Genomic DNA, 22,813 nt, shown 5'->3' on the forward strand with positions numbered 1-22,813 from the left:
CTTTCCCACTCGCGGGAGCGAGGCCTCAGCCAAGGAGAACGCTCTTCTGCCAGGCCTCCACGAGGACCTTCCACACAGACATATAACCCTGAATATCAAGGCAGAAAATCCCGCAATATCTGCTTTGAACTGGATTAGCTGAGTCCACACCCCATATATTCCAGTTCAAAGTATATAATGTGGGATTTTATTCAGCTGTGTGAAAGGGGCCCAAGAGTGGTGGCTTGGGTGTTGTACTGTGACAACTGAGGATAGGGTTTGATTCCCCACAGAACCATGAACAACCTAGTCTGGGTGCTCTCTGGACCATCCTCCAAAAAATCGGGTGCCCTGACAAATTTGTGAACATCCTGCGACTCCTCCACAATGACATGATGGCAACAGTCTTGGATAGCAATGGCTTGCAGCTGAAAGCCAAAACCAAAGTCACAACAACACCTGTTATAGAACTCCAATATGCCGATGATATCGTAGTCAGTGCTCATTCAGAAGAAGACCTACAAACCAGTCTAAACGCCTTTGCAGAAGCATACCAGAAGCTCGGCCTCTCATTGAACATTGAGAAAACCAAAGTGCTCTTCCAGCAGTCTCCAGCTAATACCTCTACAATACGAGAAATGCAGCTTAATGGTGTAACATTAGAAAATGTTGACCATTTCTGCTAACTTGGCAGCCACCTCTCCACAAAAGTCAAGATTGATACTGAAGTACACGACCTCTTGAGCTCTGCAAGTGCAGACTTCTTCCAAATGAAGCAGAGAGTGTTTGAGGATCAGGACATTGTAGGGATAGCAAGGTGCTTGTTTATAAAGCTATTGCCCTCCCAACCTTGTTAGGTAAGTTAAAGGTAAAGGTTTCTCCTGATGTTAAGTCCAATCATGTCCGACTTTGGGGGTTGGTGCTCATCTCAATTTCTAAGCCGAAGAGCTGGCGCTGTCCGTAGACACCTCCAAGGTCATGTGGCTGGCATGACTGCATGGAGTGCCGTTACCTTCCCACCGGAGCAGTACCTATTGATCTACTCACATTTGCATGTTTTTGAACTGCTAGGTTGGCAGAAGCTGGGCCTAACTGTGGGCGCTCATTCCGCTCCCCAACCCTGTTATACATCTGCAAAATGTAGACTGTCTACAGACGTCACACTCAACTCCTGGAATGATTCCATCAGCACTGCCTCCAAAAAATCCTACAGATCTCTTGGGAAGACAGGCGGACAAATGTCAATGTGCTGGAAGAAGCAAAGACCACCAGCACTGAAGCAATGTTCTTACATCATCAATTCTGCTGAACTGGCCACGTTGTCCCAATGTCTGATCACCGTCTCCCAAAACAGTTACTATACTCCCAACTCAAGAATGGAAAATGGAATGTTGGTGGACAGGAAAAGATTTAAAGATGAGTTTAAAGCTAACCTTAAAAACTGTGGCATAGCTATTGAGAACTGGGAAGCCCTGGCCCTTGAGTGCTCTAGCTGGAGGTTAGCTGTGACCAGCTGTGCTGTGGAATTTGAAGAGGCACAAATGGATGGTGAAAGGGAGAAACGTGCCAAGGGGAAGGCTCATCAAGCCAACCCTGACCAGGACTGGCTTCCACCTAGAAACCAATGCCCTCACTGTGGAAGAACATGTAGGTCAAGAATAGAACTACAGTAGAGTCTCACTTATCCAACATAAACGAGCCAGCAGAACGTTGGATAAGTGAATATGTTGGATAATAAGGAGGGATTAAGGAAAAGCCTATTAAACATCAAATTAGGTTATGCTTTTACAAATTAAGCACCAAAACATCATGTTATACCACAAATTTGACAGAAAAAGTAGTTCAATACACAGTAATGCTATGTAGAAATTACTGTATTTACCAACTTGGCACCAAAATATCACGATATATTGAAAACATTGACTACAAAAAAGCGTTGGATAATCCAGAATGTTGGATAAGCGAGTGTTGGATAAGTGAGACTCTACTGTACATAGTCACTTACGTATCCACCACCAGAACACTACTCCTGGGGGGCCTTCATACTCGGACAGCGAGGGATCGCCTGAGTAATTAATTCTAGGTGACCTCAGAAGTCAGTCTTTCAGCCTCAGAGGAAGGTAAGTGCCCTCTCTCAACACATCTTGCCAAGAAAACTCAGTGATAGAGTCAGCATAAATTAGAAATAGCCGGTATAATAGTGTAGAACAAGAGACAGTGCAGAAACAATTTCAGTGTTTCTGCCACTCTTAATAGCAGTGGAGGAAGCCTTCACTTGGGAGGTAGTTCAAAGCCCTCCTCACAGCTGCCTGGACATTTTCAACTGTCCCAAAATGATGTCCATTGAGGTGGGTTTTGAGCTTGGGGGAAAAAATTCATGTAGCCAAGGACTGTTTGGTGAGTGGGGAAGCAATCAGAACACAAACCACATTGTCCTCAGTTCTTGAAGTTGAAGGGTGCTGCTACAGACTCCTCTGCATTTTTGCAAAAACTACTACACTCTTTGCCAACTGCTACAAAGGTGTGGATTCAACTGAAAAATGTCAAACTGTGTACCTAGGTTCCTTCTCCATCTGCCTCAACCCACATTTCCTTTTCCTTGCCCTTTTGCATTGTGCAAAAAAATAATCATTTTAGACACAAATGCGCATATATACTAAAAGTAAATTGCACTTTTTTATAAATGAGAAGGTGACAAGACTTCACCTCTCCATAGATAGGCCAATGCCTATAGAAACATCACTAGTTTTTTATGATTCATTTTTCAAAGAAAGGTAATATTTTGAGATTTTGTTTCAAAAATAGTCTTAAAACTTGCCAAAGTCTATGAATGATTAACAAAGCTCCATTTAGTACACTAGTTGTGTATCTAGGTGACCCAGAGAAGTGCATCATTTCCCACAAAGGCTTTTCCTTGGCAAACCTTTGGTTTATACAGTTCAGTGACAATGGCCTGCTGAGGTAGATATTCTGATATCAAATTTCACAGTAAAGTGCTGAGATATCACTGAAATGAAATTTGATCTCCTTTTAAAATTCATGATCGTCTGTACTAAATTTTTTAGAAATCCATTTACTGAAAGTCTGATATGGCCCTGTAATAAAAGAAGGAATCAGTGGTGTAGAACTATGGGCCACAATAATGAGCACATCCCAGATTTGCCATCTCTACTTAAAAGAGGGAATAGCTCTTCCTGAGCCCTTGGCTTGCTTTTATCAGAGTTGGCAATACTAAACCAGGCTGGATCTACACAGCCATATAATTCAGATAATCGAAGCAGACAATCCAGATTATCTGCATTGAACTGGATTATATAAATCTATACTGCCATGTAATCCAGTTCAAATCAGATCATCTGGATTTTGTATTGCAGTGTAGATGGGGCCCCAGATGGACAAAGAAGATAATTCTGCCATTGTTCCTTCTGACATTCCTAGACTCCTGAAAACTCACTCAGTGTACTATAAAGCATATATTTGTACTTGCTACTCAAATTCTCTGGTTCATGCATTGGGAATCTATGCTGTTTGCATTTCTGAAATAGTCTTGGTTCAGAAGACTGTCACACAGTTCTTAGCCCTGTGTGTTAGTCATTTATCACTCATGATTAGTTCTCTTACTGAGATTTCAAATATAATCTTGTTTTTAATGTAGGACCTATTTGGGGGGGGGGGGGCTACAAAATGCACACGAGCTGATCCCAATTAACCTGGCATTAAGTCATGGTGCTTAAACTGCATTCATTCTACGGTGTAGATGCACTATAGTCTAAGAAAGCTTATACTATTATTTACATACTGTATTGCTTTTAGTTGCTTTAGGTCTCTTTTTAGAAAGATGTAATGGGTTATAAATAATAATAATACTATCAACTCTCTTCTCTCATTTACTTAATGGGTGCTACAACATCCTTTTACATCAACTGACAAGAATTCATTGATCCCATAGTAATCTTTAACCTGCTTTAGGGATGGAGCTCAGCGTAATGGATAACTCCTTTAGAGTTCAAACTAAAAAATGGAGCAAATTCACCACCACTCTGAACGGAAACCACCAGCTACTTATAGCTTCACAGCTCATGTTATAATGCATTTTTGTTTTTTACTCTTTGGGAGCCCACAGGCTTCATGGTTACTTTATGAATGGAAGAGCTCTTTATTTAATGCCCCCCCCAGCTAACACTGTTATGAATGCATTTGTTCATCAGTCAGTACTTTTAAATACATTGTTAACATTAAGATCATGAATAATTTATTATGAATGCTAATTTTTGTGTCCAAGTGCTTTATTTCTAATCCTCCCCACCTTAAGCTGAGCCAGACCCAGCAATTCATGACAAAATAACTGTATCACCGTATTTTATGTGTTGCATTTTTGAATATATTAGTTGAAATGATGGAAGAAATTAACATAAATTAAAATGAAGAGGAAAGGCATGTATTTAATGCTCTGGTTGTTATTGTTGTTGTGAGACTGTAAAATGTGTGAGAGGAAAATCTCTAAATTTATGGGGAAGTTCATCTTCTGTTTAAAAACTATTAGGAATTTAATTGTTAAATGTTTATGTATGTGAACCAATCTAGAATGTATCAAAGATCTACATAATTTTGTCTGTGTAAAAATTCATACATGGCTTAGTGCACCAAAGGTTACTATTCAAAACAGCTTCAGAAACAATCTTGGGCATATTGCCACAAGATGGATAAAAACCCAGACAGTCTTTGAAGAGCTTAGGACAGATTTGCATCAACAGTTTCAGTCCACGTCATTCCCAAATTAATACTAAGCTCTGACTGGTCTAATTTTGGATCCTTTGCTTGAAAATAGATAAAGTTGTATTTTCATGACTGGTTGTCCCACTCTTAATATTATCATTTATACATATAATAAAAGTGAAAATCTGTATGTGTGTATGTGACACAGGTGTCGGCTCACACAGACAGCCTCCAACCTCCACAAACAGACTATAGTTCCCAGTGCTGAGGAGCCACCAAGTCACTCCCTCCCAGGACATTGTAGATTACAGCGAGCACATCCCAGTGTTCCTTTCTTTCTCTATTTGCATGACCCCGCCCACTGCCTCTCCCTTAACCCTTTCCTATCCTTTCCTATGGCACACAGCAAACAGAGGAATTGATCAGCAACTGAACACCAGGTTTTGTGGGTGATTGACCTTGGCATCAGAGAGTTACAGTTTACTTGTATTCAGAGAACACTGGACTCAGCAAGTGATGGATCTGGACCAAACTTGGCACACAGACCTAACATGGCCAACTGTAAATATTGGCAGGCTTTGCGGGTGATTGATCTAGGCATCGGAGAGTTATAGTTCACCCATATTCACAGAACACTGAACCCAGCTGACTATAGATCTGGACAAACTTGCTACACAGACTCAACATGACGAACTGTGAGTGTTAACTGGTGATGACCTTACAGTATAATTACCACTACTTCAAGCCAACATTGAGCTCTTTTAGAGTACTGAAAACAACAGAATTCAACATGCCTTGTTCTTCGCATTTGATGCAGACTTTTGTCAAAGTGGTTATATGAATTCACATCAGCCACGATTTTGAAGAGATTCTGTGTGTATATGCTGTCTTGAATATCACTGCTTCTGGATACATAAGTCAATTATTAAATTGTTATGATTCCTTTTCCAGCTTGACATTTGTACAAAGACTGAAAATGACAAACTCAACATTCCAACTTTGATATCTACTGTCAGCTCTTCATAGCCATGATTCTATATGCATGGATCCAGCCAAACATGGCTTGATAATCTACCCCCATCCACCCAAAACATTCCCAAAAGCAAACCTTGATTTTGCCATTTTATATAAATGGCACTATTTTACTATACTGTTGAATATAATGAGACTTGAGAATTCATGGCTTAGTATCTTCTGCCGTTTGGTTCCAGGAACCCTAATAGATTTTAGTATGGAACCAAATCACAGCAGATACCAAGGACCCACTACATTTTACTTTTAAATAAAGTTATTGCCAAATTGTTAACATATCTATGGAGTTTTGCTATTTAAATGGTTGCATTTATTATTTTATTTTGATTGATGTTATCATTGTTTTTGTTTTGATATTCGTTGTAATTGTTTTATTCTGCTTTTGTTTTGGGCATTGCCCTATGTTAGCCGCCCCAAGTCCCTTCGGGGAGATGGTGGCGGGATAGAAAAATAAATTATTATTATTATTATTATTATTATTATTATTATTATTCAACAATGTGATAAATCTTTCACTTATGAATACAAGGGCTTGCTTCATTACAATATACTTACATGCTATTTATTTTTTAAATAACACTACTTTAAAAACATGTCCTTTTATTTATTTTTCATCATTCAGTGTTTACTCTGCATTTTTTTTTACGGCACCATCTGTCTTTGTCTGCTGGCATCACATCCAGCAGTTCCTGGCACAGGAAATGTCAGACTTTAAAAATAATGTATGTACCCTGCATTTTACATTGAGTTCTTGGGTCTCATCTCAGAAAAGTGTTCCTATTTTAAAAAACAGTAGGTCCTGTCTTACTTTTTTCTTCCAGTGAGTAAGATAGGACCTACTGTTTTGTAAAATGTTTTGTGAGAGTTGATTGAATTTTGCCAAATTCAATTAACAAATAATATTTTTGCTGTGAATTTGGATGAGATACACCCTCTCAACACACAGTTCTTAGTGCAATTGTGCAAATAAAACAGCAATAGACAAAATATACTTGCAGAAGACGAGGCAGTCAGTGAACATGTGACTAATCAGCAATACAGTTTATATGGCTGACTAGCTGATTACTTCCCATCCATCTGCGGTCAGTTCTGTTTGCATATTTCCCCCAGGTTGAGAAACACTGTTTGAAATGTATGCTTATCTGTGACCCTTTCTACACTACCCTATAATCTTCTCATCCCAGATTATATGGTAGTGGAGACTCATATAATCCAGTTCAAAGCAGATAACCTGGGATCAGATCCTGGGATATAAGGATAGTGTAGAAGGGCCTGTGTTGTAGTTTTTAATTAAGATACTACTTAGACAACATCTATCATCACATAAAAGAAAGATGAGAACTATTAACTTGCATGTGGACCCCAAAGCCTTTTTTTTCAGCCTCAAGGCTTTTTCTCTTCCCAAATTGGTTGTGACATTTCCAGGAATAGCAAATCATATCCAATTGGCAGAAATGGCAGATCACAGCAAACCAAGAAAATGCAACAAAAATAACTTTTGGTTGCATTTTTACTATTTTTGGGGTCCAATGCAAAAACTGGCACTTGTGGTTTGCATACTTGGCCACTCTGATATAAAATATGAGGAAGATGCAGTCTATATTATGACATTTATATCTATTCTTCTTTCAATGAAATGATTAAAATATCCATGCAATTTTCTTATTTGAATGGATTTATTTTTACAGTAATATGATGGAGCCCCTGATGGCGCAATGGGTTCAACCTCTGATCTGCTGTACTTGCTGACCAAAAGGTTAGCGATTCGAATCTGGGGAGCGGGGTGAGCTCTTGCTGTTAGCCCCAGCTTCTGCCAACCTAGCAGTTCGAAAACATGCAAATGTGAGTAGATCAATCAGTACCACTCCAGCAGGAAGGTAATGGCGCTCCATGCAGTCATGCCAGCTACATGACCTTGGAGGTGTCTATAGACAACAGCAGCTCTTCAGCGTAGAAAAGGAGATGAGCACCAACCCCCTGGGTCGCACACGACTAGACTTAATGTCAGGAGAAAACCTTTACCTTTACTATGATGATAAATCATTTACATATGAATTCAAGACTGCTTCATCTATATGCTATTTCTTTTTAAAAATAAGACTAACACACTTTTTATTTATTATTTATTATCAAAAATTATTCAGAATAAAAATAAGGAGTTTTAGTTTGAAATATTTATCTTGATTTTATCAACTTTGTCTGCTGATATCATAGCCAACAATCCCTGGCACAGGAAATGTTAGGCTTTTAAAATAATGTATGTATTGCACATGGTGTTCTTCTGTTTCATCTCAGCAATGAGTGGTCTTTTAAGTTCCATCTTACAAAATTAGTACTGGAATGCTGAGCTAATCCCATAAACAAGCTGATACATAATTGGTACCAAAAATAGAATGGACAGAAAATGTACAACTCCTACTCTAACATATTTTTCCATCTTATATGCAAAATCATGAAACAGAGATGACTAAATTATTATTCCTGTTTTGGCAGTAAACTTCTGTTTAAAACAGTGATATATTGGGAGAGATGTATATTAATTTTTTTTCTTAAGTCTTGTTTGCAATCAGACAGTTTAATCTGCCATTAGTGATTCATTTCAAATCAGCTTCTCATTGAACATTCTTCTCAGCCTCAAGTCAGACAACACCGAACCTCTGCAGGTGTTAAGACATGTTTGGCATTCAGAGTGTCAGTGGAAGCTTTTCTAAATGTCTAATTAAAATAGCTTCTTACTAGAGAAAACTCCTGTGCTCGGAGCCACCTTTATAACAAGACTATGCCTGGTTTTAGAAACAGGGATGAGCAGTGGAGGGACTGTTATGAGTTTTTTGGGGGGCAGAGTGCGGCGTATGAATTCAGAAGGAACTGTACTGTTGTTGTTATGTGCCTTCAAATCAACTGTGATTTATGGCAGCTCTGTCACAGAACTTTCTTGCCAAGATTTATTTGGAGAAGGGTTGCCATTACCTTCTTCACAGATAGAATGTAATTTGCTCCAGGTCAGTCAGTGGGCATTAGAACCTTGGTCTTCCATCATCCTAGTGCAACACTCAAACTACTAAATTATGTAAAGAAATTCTCTATATATTCTTAACTCAGAACTTCTGGTGGTGCAGTGGTTTAAACTGCTGGGCTGCTGAACTTGCTGACCAAAAAGTCGGCAGTTCGAATATGAGGAGCAAGGTGAGCTCCTGCTGTTAGCCCCAGCTTCTGCCAACCTAACGGTTCAAAAACATGCAAATGTAAGAAGATCAATAGGTACTGCTCTGGCAGGAAGGTAAAAGTGCTCCATGCAGTCATGCTGGCCACATGACCTTGAAGGCGTCTACGGAAAACACCGGCTCTTCAGCTTAGAAATGGAGATGAGCACCAACCCCCAGAGTCAGAAACAACTAGACTTAATGTCAGGGGAAAACCTTTACCTTTACCTAAGCACTTCTAAGAAATATTGCCACTATTTTAACTGCATGGTGCTTCTGGTTTTTGCTGTATAATCACCCCAGATTATTCATGGAATTTTACAAGGTGTTTATTTCTCTGCTTTTATGTAGTCAGGAAAAAATATCAAGATAGAGATAGAATAACTCCAGAACATCTTTTGATGTTGCCCAGCACCTGGAATCACCCATTCGATCCTTCTTTTTAAAATATCCATACAAGAAGCAGCTCTGGAACACCTGTATTGCTATTCTACAACCACACATTCTATGTGCAAGCTCAAAGAAATGCCAGGAGTCATATAAATGCAACAGATCTTAGTGGAGGAAACCTAAGGTGCAAGGGGAAAACCCTAAAGACAACCATATGTATGTCGAGAGGGAAGGTATTAGTGTCTAGAGTCTAGACAGAAGATGGTTTATCTAGTTAAGAGAAGTACTTATCTTTATAAGTGTCAAGAACATTTTCAAAGTGGTTTTTAAAATTCATACCCAGCCCCATTCATGTACTTAGCATTCTGTTGTACCGATTATGTTGTTGCAAAATCAAATACGATGTGCAATTTTTTCAGTCTCAGTACCGCATATGAATATGGTAGAATTGGCAGACCTGAACCTCAGGATAAAAATAAGTATTGTACTTTTTCATTTCGTAAGTGCATTGGTCTATTTCTTAATACCTTCAAAGTCAAAGGGTAAAATAAAAATAGCTCATGGAACATCATGAATTATGTAAGAAAACATCCCGTTCTTTGTTACTCTGCAAAGTGTTCTCAAACTGTGTTTTAAAGCTTTGAATATGATAGAAAAAGGAAACTGAGACATGTGATCCATGCTCTAACACACTTCCTCACAATTGTGATACTTACACTTGCAACATTATCTGCATACCTGGAAGTACACAATTTACATGGTAGTAAGGGTGTAATACCTTGTTTCCAAATATGTTCATTTTTTTGTAGCCTGGAGCAGAGCTTCACATCTTGTGAAGCATCCATTCATGTATTCTGTCTGCGTCCAGTTTGTTTGGTTGTCTTAAGATACCTGCTTGGACACACATAACAACCACGCCTTTCAATTGGGTAATGAGGCTGTTAAGTTTGTGCACTTTGAGCTCAGTGGCTTTCTACACACGAGATAAACTGGGATTATGGGGAATTTTATTTTCCAGAGTCTTAGGCCAAATGCAACACAAAATTTAGCTCCCCCCCCCCCTTTTTTAAACTTTCTTGTGTCTGGAGAGCCTTCAATCTATTCTGGTGGACGTGCAACAATGCTTAATACAGTAGAATCTTGCTTATCCAACATAAACGGGCCGGCAGAACGTTGGATAAGCAAAAATGTTGGATAGTAAGGAGGGATTAAAGAGGAATTATTAAACATCAAATTATGTTATGATTTTACAAATTAAGTGCCAAAACATCATGTTTTACAAGTTGACAGAAAAAGTTGTTTAATACACGGTAACGTTGTGTAGTAATTACTGTATTTATGAATTTAGCACCAAAACATTGCAATGTATTGAAAACATTGACTAAAAAAACACTGACTTACTAAAAGGCAGACTGCGTTGGATAATACGGAACGTTGGATAAGCGAAGGTTGGATAAGTAAGACTCTACTGTAATAATAAACTTTATTTATATCTCGCCCCCTCTCCCCAAAGGGACTTGGGGCAGCTCACACCACTGAACAGTCAAGAATGCTTCATATAAGGCAGCAGTAAAACAATGAGGCAAACTGGGGTTTTTATGGCGTTAAAGACATGATCATTGTGTATTCCAACAGTATTGGAACTGAGGTAGGTAAAGGTAAAGGTTTTCCCCTGACATTAAGTCTAGTCGCGTCCAACTATAGAGATTGGTGCTCATCTCTTTCTAAGCCGAAGAGTCAGCGTTGTCCGTAGACACCTCCAAGGTCATGTGGCGGGTATGACTGCATGGCATGCCGTTACCTTTGGGTCAGAGTGGTACCTATTGATCTACTCACATTTACATGTTTTCGAACTGCTAGGTTGGCAGAAGCTGAGGCTAATAGTGGGAGCCCATCCTGCTCCCCGGATTCGAATTGCCAGCCTTTCGTCAGCAAGTTCAGCAACTCAGCGATTTAACCTGCTGCACCATCGGGGGCTCTGTAACTGAGGTAAGGATGTATTATTCAGTCTGTATAGATTGAGCCTCCATTGTCACCACAGGCAATATATCAGTTATGCTATACAGATATGTCAGATTTCTTTTCTCCACAGAGATGAGTTATGATAGATTACAAGTATTATGTCAAGCAAACTATCTTATGAAAATAGATTTGAGAGTGTAATGTTGTAGCTAACAAGTTGCATTTTGATATATGCAAAGATATTTTCACTGGTGAATTCTATTTCAAGGCACACTGCAGGCCGGTCATTTTAACTTGTTTTTTTTTTTCTGATTTAGCACTCTAGATATTATGACATACTGGATTATTAAAACTATGACTAGAAAGAAAATGGTGAATTGGTGAAGAAAAGGGGGAAACAGAGGATATGATAATAGGCAATGCATTTATATTAATATCAGAAAATGTTTCAAAACAACAAAAGCAGCATCATTATTCTTGAAGCTGACATCTACAAAATGCAGATATTACATGTTGTGAATAAGTATTTGTCAAGTTTTAACCATGTAAAAAGATGCACTTGTAAACAGACTGAGTGTCCGTCGTCTGAAATGTTGAAATCTTTCATATTCAAAACTCTTCTACATAGGAAGCTGAGAAAGTGATACCTTTGCTTTCTGATGGTTACATGTACAAAAAGTTGGGTTTCAATTATAAGATGTTTAAAATATTGTATAAAATCACCTTCAGGCTATGTGTGAAAGGTTTCTTTAAAATATCAATAAATGTTGTGCTTCATCTCCAAGATAGCTCATAAGGTACATGTGTTGCAAATACAGGTATTCCAAAATCCTAAAAAATAATCCCAAATCCAAAGAGTTTTGGTTAGAGTATATTCAACCTGTATTGTCTATGACTCATATGGAGATACCCTGGTGAGCACCTCCGATTCTGGAATATATTTCTCTGTATGTTTATTGTACATAAGTGGTATGTGCTACATCCAGTTCATTTGACAACAATCAACATGAATGGTCCCTTTTTGCCAAACAAGAGAACTATGCATCAGCCGAGTCCTTCGGCAAGGAATCCATATTCAAATCAGATTGATAAGGGGCTAATCAGGAATTACCTGGTGAACCTAAATGAATTCAAATCTAAGGACCAGTATTGAAGGAACTTGCTGATGTACTGGTAGAGCCACTTGCCATCAGTTCTGAGAAATATTCGAAAGCAAGTGAGGTGCCAGAGGATTAGAGAGATGGCAAAAAGAAAGATCCAGGAAACTGGATGGGGGGGGGGGGGTATTGTAATTAGTTATATAGCAGTTTGTCTGCAGATATCTTGATGACAATGCAGTAATCAGTAGGAGTTAGAATGAGTTTTCAAGAATAAATCCTGCCAAACTAATCTTCTATCTTTTTTTGGGTTGGATCCCTACGTAGTTTAGGAGATGGTGGAAATGATGGAATGTCACTTACCTGGATTTCAGGGAACCATTTGATAAGGACCCTCATCATATTTTGATCCACAAAATGATTAAGTATGAGCAGAAACAATGTTGAATGTTCTCATAGTTGGTTGGAAAATCCTGCTCACAAGAGTCAACTTCAGATGGCTGCTCTTCAGATTGGAAGGTCTTAGGTGTACTGCTTCAGGGTTCTGTCCTAGAACATCAGTCTTCCACATTATCAATGACGTAAAATGATACAAACCAGCAAGGGGAGGCTAACACATTGGGAGATAAAAACAGAATTACTAAGGATCTTGATGGACTAAAAAAAGGGCAAAAAATAATAATTTCAAGTTCAACATGATCTGGCTGTATGATACTGAAGCAAAGAAGATGAATACTATATTGGTCTGCCTCAAGAGTTGGAAGCAATTGAACAAATAAACAACAAGAATCCATTCTCTCTTTCAAGGGGTCAATTAGCCCCCTGCTGCCCAGCCATGCCCTTGGGCCCCCTTTCAGATTCTTTACTGCCCTTCACCAGGTAGTTATCTAAGATGTGTTCTGCATTTTGCATAGCTGATTTCACCCTGGATCTGGGGTGCTGCTTCCCATTTAATCTGTGCTGCAGCATACATTGGCTGTGTGAGTTTTATGGCCACTGCGTTCTTGAGTCAACTTGGAGGTGCTTTATACAGTCAGTGTACATGGGCCTTAAAAGAGTCAAATCATACATGTTAAAACAGTAATAGAATAGAATAGCAAACCTGCCAATAGAAACCAATTAAATTTAGCACTGGGTTGATGTGAGTTTTCTGGGCTGTATGGCTATGTTCCAGAAGCATTCTTTCCTATGGCAGGCATCCTCAGAGGTTGTGAAGTCTCTTGAAAACTAGACAAGAGGGGTGTATATATCTGTGCAAAGTCCAGGGTGGGAGAAAGATCTATTGTCTGTTTGAGACAAGTGTTAATGTAGCAATTGATCACCTTGATTAGCATTGAATGGCCTTGCAGTTTCAAGGATTGGCTGCTTCCTGCCTGGGGGAATTCTTTTTTTGGAGGTGTTAGCTGACCCTGATTGTTTTTGTCTGGAATTCTCTTGTCTTCTGAGTGTTGTTCTTTATTTACTGTCCAGATTTTAGAGTTTTTTAAAAAATACTGGTAGCCAGATTTTGTTCATTTTCATGATTTCCTTCTTCCTGTTGAAATTGTCCACATGCTTATGGATTTCAATGACTTCTCTTTGTAGACTGACATGGCAGTCATTAGAATGATCCAGCATTTCTGTGTTCTCAGATAATATGCTGTGTCCAGGTTGGTTCATCAAGTGCTTTGCTATGGCTGACTTCTCTGGTTGAATTAGTTTGCAGTGCCTTTCGTGTTCCTTGATTTGTGTTTGGGCATTGCTGCATTTGGTGGTTCCTATGTAGACTTGTCCACAGCTGCATGGTATATGGCAGACTCCTGCAGAGGTGAGAGGATCTCTCTTGTCCTTTGCTGAACGTAGCATTTGTTGGATTTTCTTAGTGGGTCTGTAGGTAGTTTGCAGGTTGTGTTTTTTCATCAGCTTCTCTATGTGGTCCGTGGTTCCCTTGATGTATGGTAAGAACCCTTTCCGCTAGGTGGATCTTTGTCTTTACTCTCGTGGCTTGTTCTTCTGATGTCTGTGGTGGAGTATCCATTGGCCTGTAGAGCCTAGTTTAGGTGGTTCCGTTCACCTTGGAGGAGGTGGGGTTTTCAGATTCTTTTTGGACTGCCAGGGCTTTGTGTTACTTTTAACTTGGATAATGTTTGGAGTTTTTATGTAGGTTTCTATTCATGTGTGTAGGTTTTCTGTAAACTGTGTGGCCCAATTACTGATTGGATAAATCCCTCTTGTCTAGTTTTCAACAGACCTCACAACCTCTGAGGATGCCTGCCATAGATGCAGGCAAAACATCAGGGAAGAATGCTTCTGGAACATGGCTATACAGCCTGGAAAATTCACAACAACTCAGTGATTCCAGCTATGAAAGCCTTCGACAACACATTAAATTTAGTGCATTAAGCAAAACATTTCTGAATTCAAGAAATCAGGAGAACACTAACTTTGAAGGGCACCTTTCAAAAAACTAGATGGGACTCGAGTACATGCTTTCACATTTCCAATTTCTATGTATTATTGTGAAAGCTATCACTTATTCTTCAGATTTGGGTTAATGAAGTTTTACATGTAATAATTTAACTGCTAGCAGGTGATTTTTTTTTTTAAAGAACACCCGCTGACCGTGTAGTAATAAATGTTGTGGCTTAAAAAATTGGGCACATAGAGACCACTTAAAGTACTTGTGTTTGATCTATATATTTGACTTTTAGCTGAAAAAATACAATATTTTCATTCTTAGTTTCACCATGGGAGAATATAAAAATTGGCAAAAAGTACGCTGTTATTTGATATACGGTATATATTCAGCCAGGAAAATGGCAGATCTGGTTTTAAACTAGCTGTTGCAAGGAAGGAGTAGAAAATAAGGGGTTTAAATGTTGTGTTCTATAGTACTCCTAATATATTGCACATTTATAATTTTATTCCTCTCCTCCAAGATTGAAGATTGAAGTGCCATTATGTTGCCCGTGGCCACTGGCTACACTTTTATTTTGTGATGTTCTGTTTTATAGTTTTGATGTATTAATTTTCTGTGATTGGTATGTATTTTATATTGTTGTACTTTATTGTATATTGTTGGGCTTGGTCCCCATGTGAGCCACCCCGAGTCCCATCAGGGAGATGGGGCAGGATAAAAGAATAAAGTTGTTGTTATTATTAAATACATATGTGTGTAAGGGCAGTCAAGGAAAGCTCAGATCTCAAACAAAACCATGGAATGGATGGAGAGCATTTTTTATTTTAAGTCCTCTTCCGTTGACCACAGTAAATCCCCACCTTCTGCTATTGCCTTCAGAAATCTGAAGCAGAATTAATATATTTTTCCTCCAGTATGTACCATATTTAGCTCTGCATTTAATACAGCTAAAACTCACTAATGTCCTTTAGCAAATTGTACAATACTTTGAAAATACTGGAAGGAATATCTTTGTGAGGAATGCAAGCAATATTTGAGATACGGTATAGATTTGTTATTAAACAAACCTAATAACAAAAAACATGTTGCTTGCAGTGACTATATTAGCATAACATTTGAAAATTATTTTCTCAGGACAGCCTCTGCATTCAAAGAATGACTGTGGTGCATCATTGGAAGAGACACACACACGTTTTTAACTTGAAAGCAAAAAGAAGAAGAATATCTCAATTGGGGACAGTCAGGCCGTGTGAAATGGTTAGGAAATGCAAGGGAGACATCTGGTGACACAACAAAGTAATGTCACCAATAACAGAAGTCTATGTAATCTTAGTTTTTTTTGACTCTGCAATAAAATCTAAAGACCTATATGCAACTAAATTATTAATAAACAGCCACAGTAGGCCCTTGTATTATATGAGGAAACTGTTCCAGAAATTTTGCAAACAATTATGTCATGATGCCTCTCAGAATACATTTTCAAGTAATGTAAGTCACTAAAGAAAGTACTTCGTACACTCATTTAATAACTTTTATCTTTCTTATTATATTATATTTCAAATGTAGTATCATTATCTTCTTATGACTTACCGAAAGTAATAATTAATGGTGGTTTGTAACTAGTTATTTCTAGGTGCTGTTCTTTCTATGTAACAACACTGAGTCTAAATCATTTTCAATTAGAGAAGCAATTAAAATGTATAATACACAAACCTACTTAATTGTATCTCTTACTTAATATCTTATTACAGTTGAAGAGGGCAATTTATTTTTAAAGATCAACTAAATGGTGGAATTAACAATGTGCACAGAAACTGTTAGGCTTCCCAATGTTTACCTGAAATCATGATCTTGCTCAGAAACTTAAAACCAACCTTTTAATAGCAGCTGTTAAGGAAATCATATTGATTGGTTTTTATCACAAGCCAAGCAGTTATAGCTTAAGGTGAGAGTGTGCTATTGCATCAGACTCTTGGCTTAAATTGTATCAAAGAAGAGAAAAAAGAATCAGTGTTACCAAGAGTTAGAGCCTGATATCCATATTATTGTTCAGTTTAGTCACGATCAACCTTATTATTCTTTTAAACAGAGCACAATCCAGTTTTCATGGCTTTCAGCACCAATGGCTATTGTGCCAAGGAAAGTATTTATTCTGAAAAATAAATCGGTGAGCATGATAATATGGAAAGTCATTTGTGGAATTCCATATGTGAGCAGACAATGGCTGATGGCAAAAACAACATGAAGGGCACAACTTCTCAGTGTAGACTGATGCGGCAGCAGTCCTCATGAATTAAAAGCTATGACTCATACCTCATGCACTTCCCTCACTAAAAGGGATACTATTTTTAGTAGCAACACATCATTTATTCAATTTACAAGAGAAATGCAACCATTCCCTTTCAGATCTAGCTATTCTGACAAAGGCAATAAATGATCTGATAATGAGCTCAGTGTTCCACATTCTCTAGAGTTAGGGGCACAGGACTCTCCTGAGAGTGGGAAAAAACTTTTTTTATACTGAGAGAACATGTCTCTAGGAATCTTGAGGTCCTCCTGTGCAACCCTATGGTTAACTGAATTGAACTGCATTATATGAGCCATATAATCCTTTTCTGAACTTCATTACATGGCAGTGCAGATGGGACCCTAGAGATTCCTAAAGAGACCATAGAGGAAATTAACCATAGTTTCAAATATCATTATTTTGAAAGAAGTTCTGATTAAGGTACTTTTTAATATTACAGTGCTGTGGCGCAGGCTGATTAGCAGTCAGCTGCAACAAATCACTCTGACCAAGAGGTCATGAGTTCGAGGCCCGCCCGTGCCTGCGTCTGTCTCCGTCTCTGTTCTATGTTATGGCATTGAATGTTTGCCTTATATGTGCAATGTGATCCGCCCTGAGTCCCCTTTGGGGTGAGAAGGGCGGAATATAAATACTGTAAATAAATAAATAAATAAAAACTATCATATCCTTCTGTTTGAGATAAAAAACAAGGCTAAAATAAAAACCTTGAGGCACCTTTTTTTTTTTAAAGAAAAAGCCAACTTTATTTAGCATAAAAGCTCCCAAAGTATTTTTAAAATAGCACAATCTCAATGTAAACCATAGATAAAAATATTTAATACTGCAGTCAAGTTGAGGTTATTTATGTATTTTAAAGAATGAACAAATTGTCACAGGAGTCAAACAGTTATTGGAAAAACAATAGTTTCTACATTCTGACTGGTCTGTAGTAATTTAGAAGTATTTAGAACATCACAAGATAATGCCATTTTATTCTCTATGTTTGAACTATTAATAGTAGCAGAAAACAACACATTCAAACACCTAGAACACCGAGATGTGAGGTTATATGTCTTATTATATTACATTGCAAGGCAATAATTTTATTTAAAAATAGTTAAGTATATAATGAAAAAATAAAAGCTCTGTATAAATTGCTGTATGTTGGATTAATAAATTTGATCAAATCAAAATGGAAAAGCAGAAAAATATTCTAATAGGAAATTTCAGATTCAATAGTTCATAGAAATGGAATCACAGCAATAAAAGGAAAAAAATCTACAAAGGTAGGAATAAACTGAAGTACTGTAAAAGCACATATTTGTATTTGAGTTATTTAAAAACTCATACTGTTTTTATTCTTGGTGTACAGCAACAAAGAAACCAACCACATAATTGCCAAGAAGCCTAGATTTCTCTCTGCTGCACCACAAATAATTTGTAGAATAGATATGAAGCACCTTAACAGAAGAATAAACCAATTCTGGCTAAGGGTGTTGTAGCAAAGTTTAAAAAAACAAACAAACCCAAAAACAGTCATCTGGATCACCCACAATGGGTCATTAGATGAATGTGACTCAAAAGACCAAATTTACACCATATTATGAACACTTGTCAAAATTTTCCTGTGCATATTATAAATAAACCTTTTTGGCAGTAGTAATTTTAGGTGATTATGTATCCATATACACTCATTTATAATTGACATAAACAAGCTTAAGCAGTTTGCTGAAGAATAACTCTGCCAAAATGAGTTAAGCTTACTGAATGGACTTTGTTGTCCATGTATATTTGAGTGCTTGCAAAGATTCATCAAGATTATTAATTATTGCTATTTGGGAGATGGGGTCACAATCAGGAAAGTAAAAACTTCCCTGTTAGAGAAAGGATGATTAATTCCTTCAAGAAGGAAAGCTGGCCCTTGAAAAAAAGTAAAAATTATCCATTCCCACATGGCAAATACAGATATGCCTTGTTGGAAACCAAGAAATGACATTCAGTGGTATAGTACTGTATAATATATGAGCAGATTCAAGTGGCTTTTTCTTGGTTTAGTGCCAACAACTACTATCACTGATCCAAATACCGAAGTCTGAGAATGGGCAGAAACAAAGTGGGAACACACAAGGCAGCAAGTGCAGACAAGCAAAGGGAAAAATGCAGAGGATAATTATATGTAATGATGTAAAATTAACACTGTATCTGTTTCATTTAATAACACTTGGAAAAACCACTGCCACCTGGTTCTAATGAGTTATTTCCATTATGAGTTATTTCCAGAGTTCAAGAAAATATACCCACTTCAAATAACAGCAGATATAAAACAGTCTCATATAAAAACAAAAACCTGATTTTGTATTCTAACAGTCTCACTGAGAACACCACAGGAAAAATGATGTTTTACCAAACAAGCAGATCAAGAGCTCAATTCGTTTAATCTTTTACTTTCAAGTTCTACGAATAGCATAGTTTTCTTCCCTGACCACCTTATTCTTTTACTTCTTAAAGGTTTATGTCATCATCCCATGAAAATGTAGGAGTGAAGGTGATGCCCACTGAAAAAAATATACCTCTATAGCAGTGGTCCTCAGATGTTTTGGCCTACAACTCCCAGAAATCTCAGCCAGTTTACCAGCTGTTAAGATTTCTGGGAGTTGAAGGCCAAAACATCTGGGGACCCACAGGTTGAGAACCACTGCTCTAGAGTATTTTATGTCACAATGAAGTAGCAGGCTGGAAACTCTGATTTTATTTTAACTGTATCAGATTTTAAAGGAATACCAACAATTTCTAATGGTTTTCTAAACTAACATGAAAAGATTTTGTCTTTCATTCATACCATATCTTTATTTCAGACTTATGCAATTTGTACTAAAATAAGACTTAGATTTGTAACTGTCAAACTTGTTCGCAACTGATGTCACTTGAGGGCATCACTAGTGTTGTGAGGAGTAATTTCTGAAATGCATCATCCATCTGCAAAACAACTTACAATCCGATACCAATAAACAAGTCCTGAAAGAGTTCACTTTCAATTTCCTATCAATATAGTATTTTGATCTGCCTTTAAAAGTTAGCACACAAAAAAACAGAGAACAGCTATCTTTAAAGGAACTTCTTTGTTGAGGTAAAAAAAGCAAATCCAACTCAGAGCTCAATATTGCAACCCAGAACAGTGATCCATCTCCTAACTTGAAAGGAAGAAAACCAATATAAATGTTGGCAAATTGCTGAGATGCAACTGAATACTGGTTAGATTCACTTCCATTGGACCCTAGAGTAAGAAAGAGAAGGGGGCTATTGCAGTAGGCAGGTATGGTTCTAACTGCATGGGAGAGAAGACCAAAATTAATTGTGACTGTCAATATGTGGTTCCAACATTCCAATATTAGAAATGTTCAGTAACTTCCCAAGAAAAATACCTTTAGTGCTTAAACACACCAGTTAAGTGACCCATATACTGCATATTTCAAAACAATTTCCTATTTCTTTACTTATGGCCATCGGTTTTCTTTGGTTAATAACCCTCTGTGCCAAGTAATTTATTTGTTTCTGTTTGGCTCTGGAAAAAACAGCCATTTTGATTCAATTCCCTTTTAGTATTGTTATTACTGAGCCCTTTATGTCTGCAACTCCAAAACCACTTTCAATATAGAAAGGAATACCAATCAACTGAAATGACACCTCTGGAACTATACACAATGTTTATTGCAGACTGTTTTCCTTTTCTGGGGGAGGGCAAGAAATCTCAAAAAGCAAACTAAATCTGCAATAAAAGAGAAAATGGTGTAATGAATTAAGAACTGTTATAGGTATAAACATCAAGCTGCAATAAGGTGCTCAAAGTCTTAAGGTTTTTTTAATTTAAAAAATCCTCCTAAGAAACGAGCAGGTATTCTTTCCTCTTGGATCATTTGATAGTAACTGGAGGTACTGACATGCTATTCACGATGTCTTCATACTGGGGAGGCGGATCCAAGGGATTTGCAGTTTGAATTCTTCTCATGCCAATTTCACCAGAGATTTCACCAGCAACTTCTTCATATGATGGTGGGGGGTCACAGCTTGAAAGCCTAATTGATACTGAATCTGCATGCCCATCCATGTAGCTAAAATATCCCGGGGAGTGTCCATTATCTTCAAACATCTCTTCCTGGGGAGAATGAAGTATGCTGAGTGGCTGAGGAAGGGAACTTCTACCATCACCAATGGTTGTGTTACCAGTGGATTCTCTGGTTCTGCTATGTGCATACATGGACCTTCGACGCATTTTCTTTCTGAACAGGCACCTCCAGGTGAGAAATATTATCAGAAGAATAATAAAAAGGCCAATGATTAACGGGAACACAAGGTAAAATGGATACCAGTTGTGTCCTACATTACTTTCTCCATGAAGTCCATGTGTGTACTCCTTCCAAAACTCCATCTAAAAACAAGGAAGAAGGAAAAATTGAAAGATGAAAAAGATTTCTACTGACATTCACAGCAAAAGACTGCATTTGCTACAGATATTACTCCAATATGAGATATTTCCTTGACACCTCACCTCTTAACTTTGGCATTCCAAAATATTCTCATTGGAGTGCTGAAGTTATAGTCTGGAGCCTAAATTTTTCTGACTCCTGCTGGCAAGAGAAATGCCATGAGAAATGTAAAGGTAAACAAACTGCAGTGTCAAAAACCTAGTGTTTTTCTCCCTTGGGAAATACATTCAATGTTGTTAACTTGAAAGGCCAGTACAGTAGCCCACCATTTTCATAAGGGGATTAGGATCCCTGCAAAAATGGAAAATCACAAATAAAAATTGCTATCCTTTTTTTTAACCTGGGAGAATGCTTCTCTAGGAATATCTAGATTCTCCAGGGCAACTCTTCCATTGGAAATTGACTATAGAATTGTGCTGAAGGACTTAGAATTTTCAAAATAAGGTTGTCCTCTACATCCTTCAGTGTGACTCAGTCACTGACTTCTGGCAGAAACTGACCACTGAATCATCTTCAAGGACCTCAAGAAAAAAAATGTATCAATATGTGAATAATCAAATCTGCATGAGATAAACCCGTAAATATGGAGGGCTGACTGTATACTACTACTAATACAATATAATAATATTAATTATATATTATACTAGCTATGCCCGGCCACGCGTTGCTGTGGCGTTGTCTGGTGGTGTTGGTGAGAACTTGTTGAGGTAGTGGTGGTATTGAATGTCTGTTGTATGGTTGTCTTTATGTTTAGTATGCATTTGGTTGTTTGTGTACTGTGAAAGTGGTGAGGGTAGAGGGGGTCTATGTCCCTGTGTAGTATTGTATAGTATTTATACGTTGTCCATGTGTTGTGAATGCTTGGATTGTGTCCTGCTGCATAGTAGAAAGGGTTGGGCTGGATGGCCCTTAGGGGTCTCTCCAAACTCTTGTGCCTGTCCTCTGGGCTGAGTGTGTTGCTAGGAGACCAAGTGGGTGGAGCTTAGCCCTCTAACTGGCAGCAATTGGATAAAAACAAATATTGCTCTCCCTCTAATTAGGACTTTATTTTTCTTTTCTTTTTGTTGTATCAACCTAGAGCCGTGGATGATGGGTTGTGTTGTGGGTGCTCAACTTTCTCTATTTCTGCACTAAACATTTGATGATTAAAGTATTGTTTATAGTTATATCCACTCTTTAATATGGCAACACATTGGATAGATCAGATTCCATACTTGTATCATGCATTCAGAGGTAAAAGGCCATGTGAAATATTAACCTAAGCA

The 22,813-nt window shown here is 37.8% G+C and overlaps 1 protein-coding gene and 1 long non-coding RNA gene across 3 annotated transcripts in view; one reads left to right on the forward strand and one right to left on the reverse strand.

Annotated features, from left to right (window-relative positions):
• Positions 1 to 41: 41 nt before the first annotated feature.
• On the forward strand, positions 42 to 15,522 carry LOC134297998 (uncharacterized). Its single transcript, XR_010004961.1, has 2 exons — positions 42 to 2,099; positions 5,102 to 15,522. It is a non-coding gene; the product is annotated as an uncharacterized LOC134297998 (long non-coding RNA).
• A 2,278-nt stretch (positions 15,523 to 17,800) lies between these two features.
• The window catches only part of prrg1 (proline rich and Gla domain 1), a 33,218-nt gene continuing 28,205 nt past the window's right edge, over positions 17,801 to 22,813 (reverse strand). For both annotated transcript variants that reach the window (XM_008107376.3, XM_062977202.1), the window contains exon 4: positions 17,801 to 21,490. In XM_008107376.3, the coding sequence (XP_008105583.2) occupies positions 20,975 to 21,490 (516 nt within the window). In that variant the 3' untranslated portion in view covers positions 17,801 to 20,974. The remainder of the gene's footprint in view (positions 21,491 to 22,813) is intronic.

The sequence above is a fragment of the Anolis carolinensis genome, chromosome 3, assembly GCF_035594765.1.
Source record: "Anolis carolinensis isolate JA03-04 chromosome 3, rAnoCar3.1.pri, whole genome shotgun sequence".
Taxonomy (NCBI): Eukaryota; Metazoa; Chordata; class Lepidosauria; order Squamata; family Dactyloidae; genus Anolis; species Anolis carolinensis.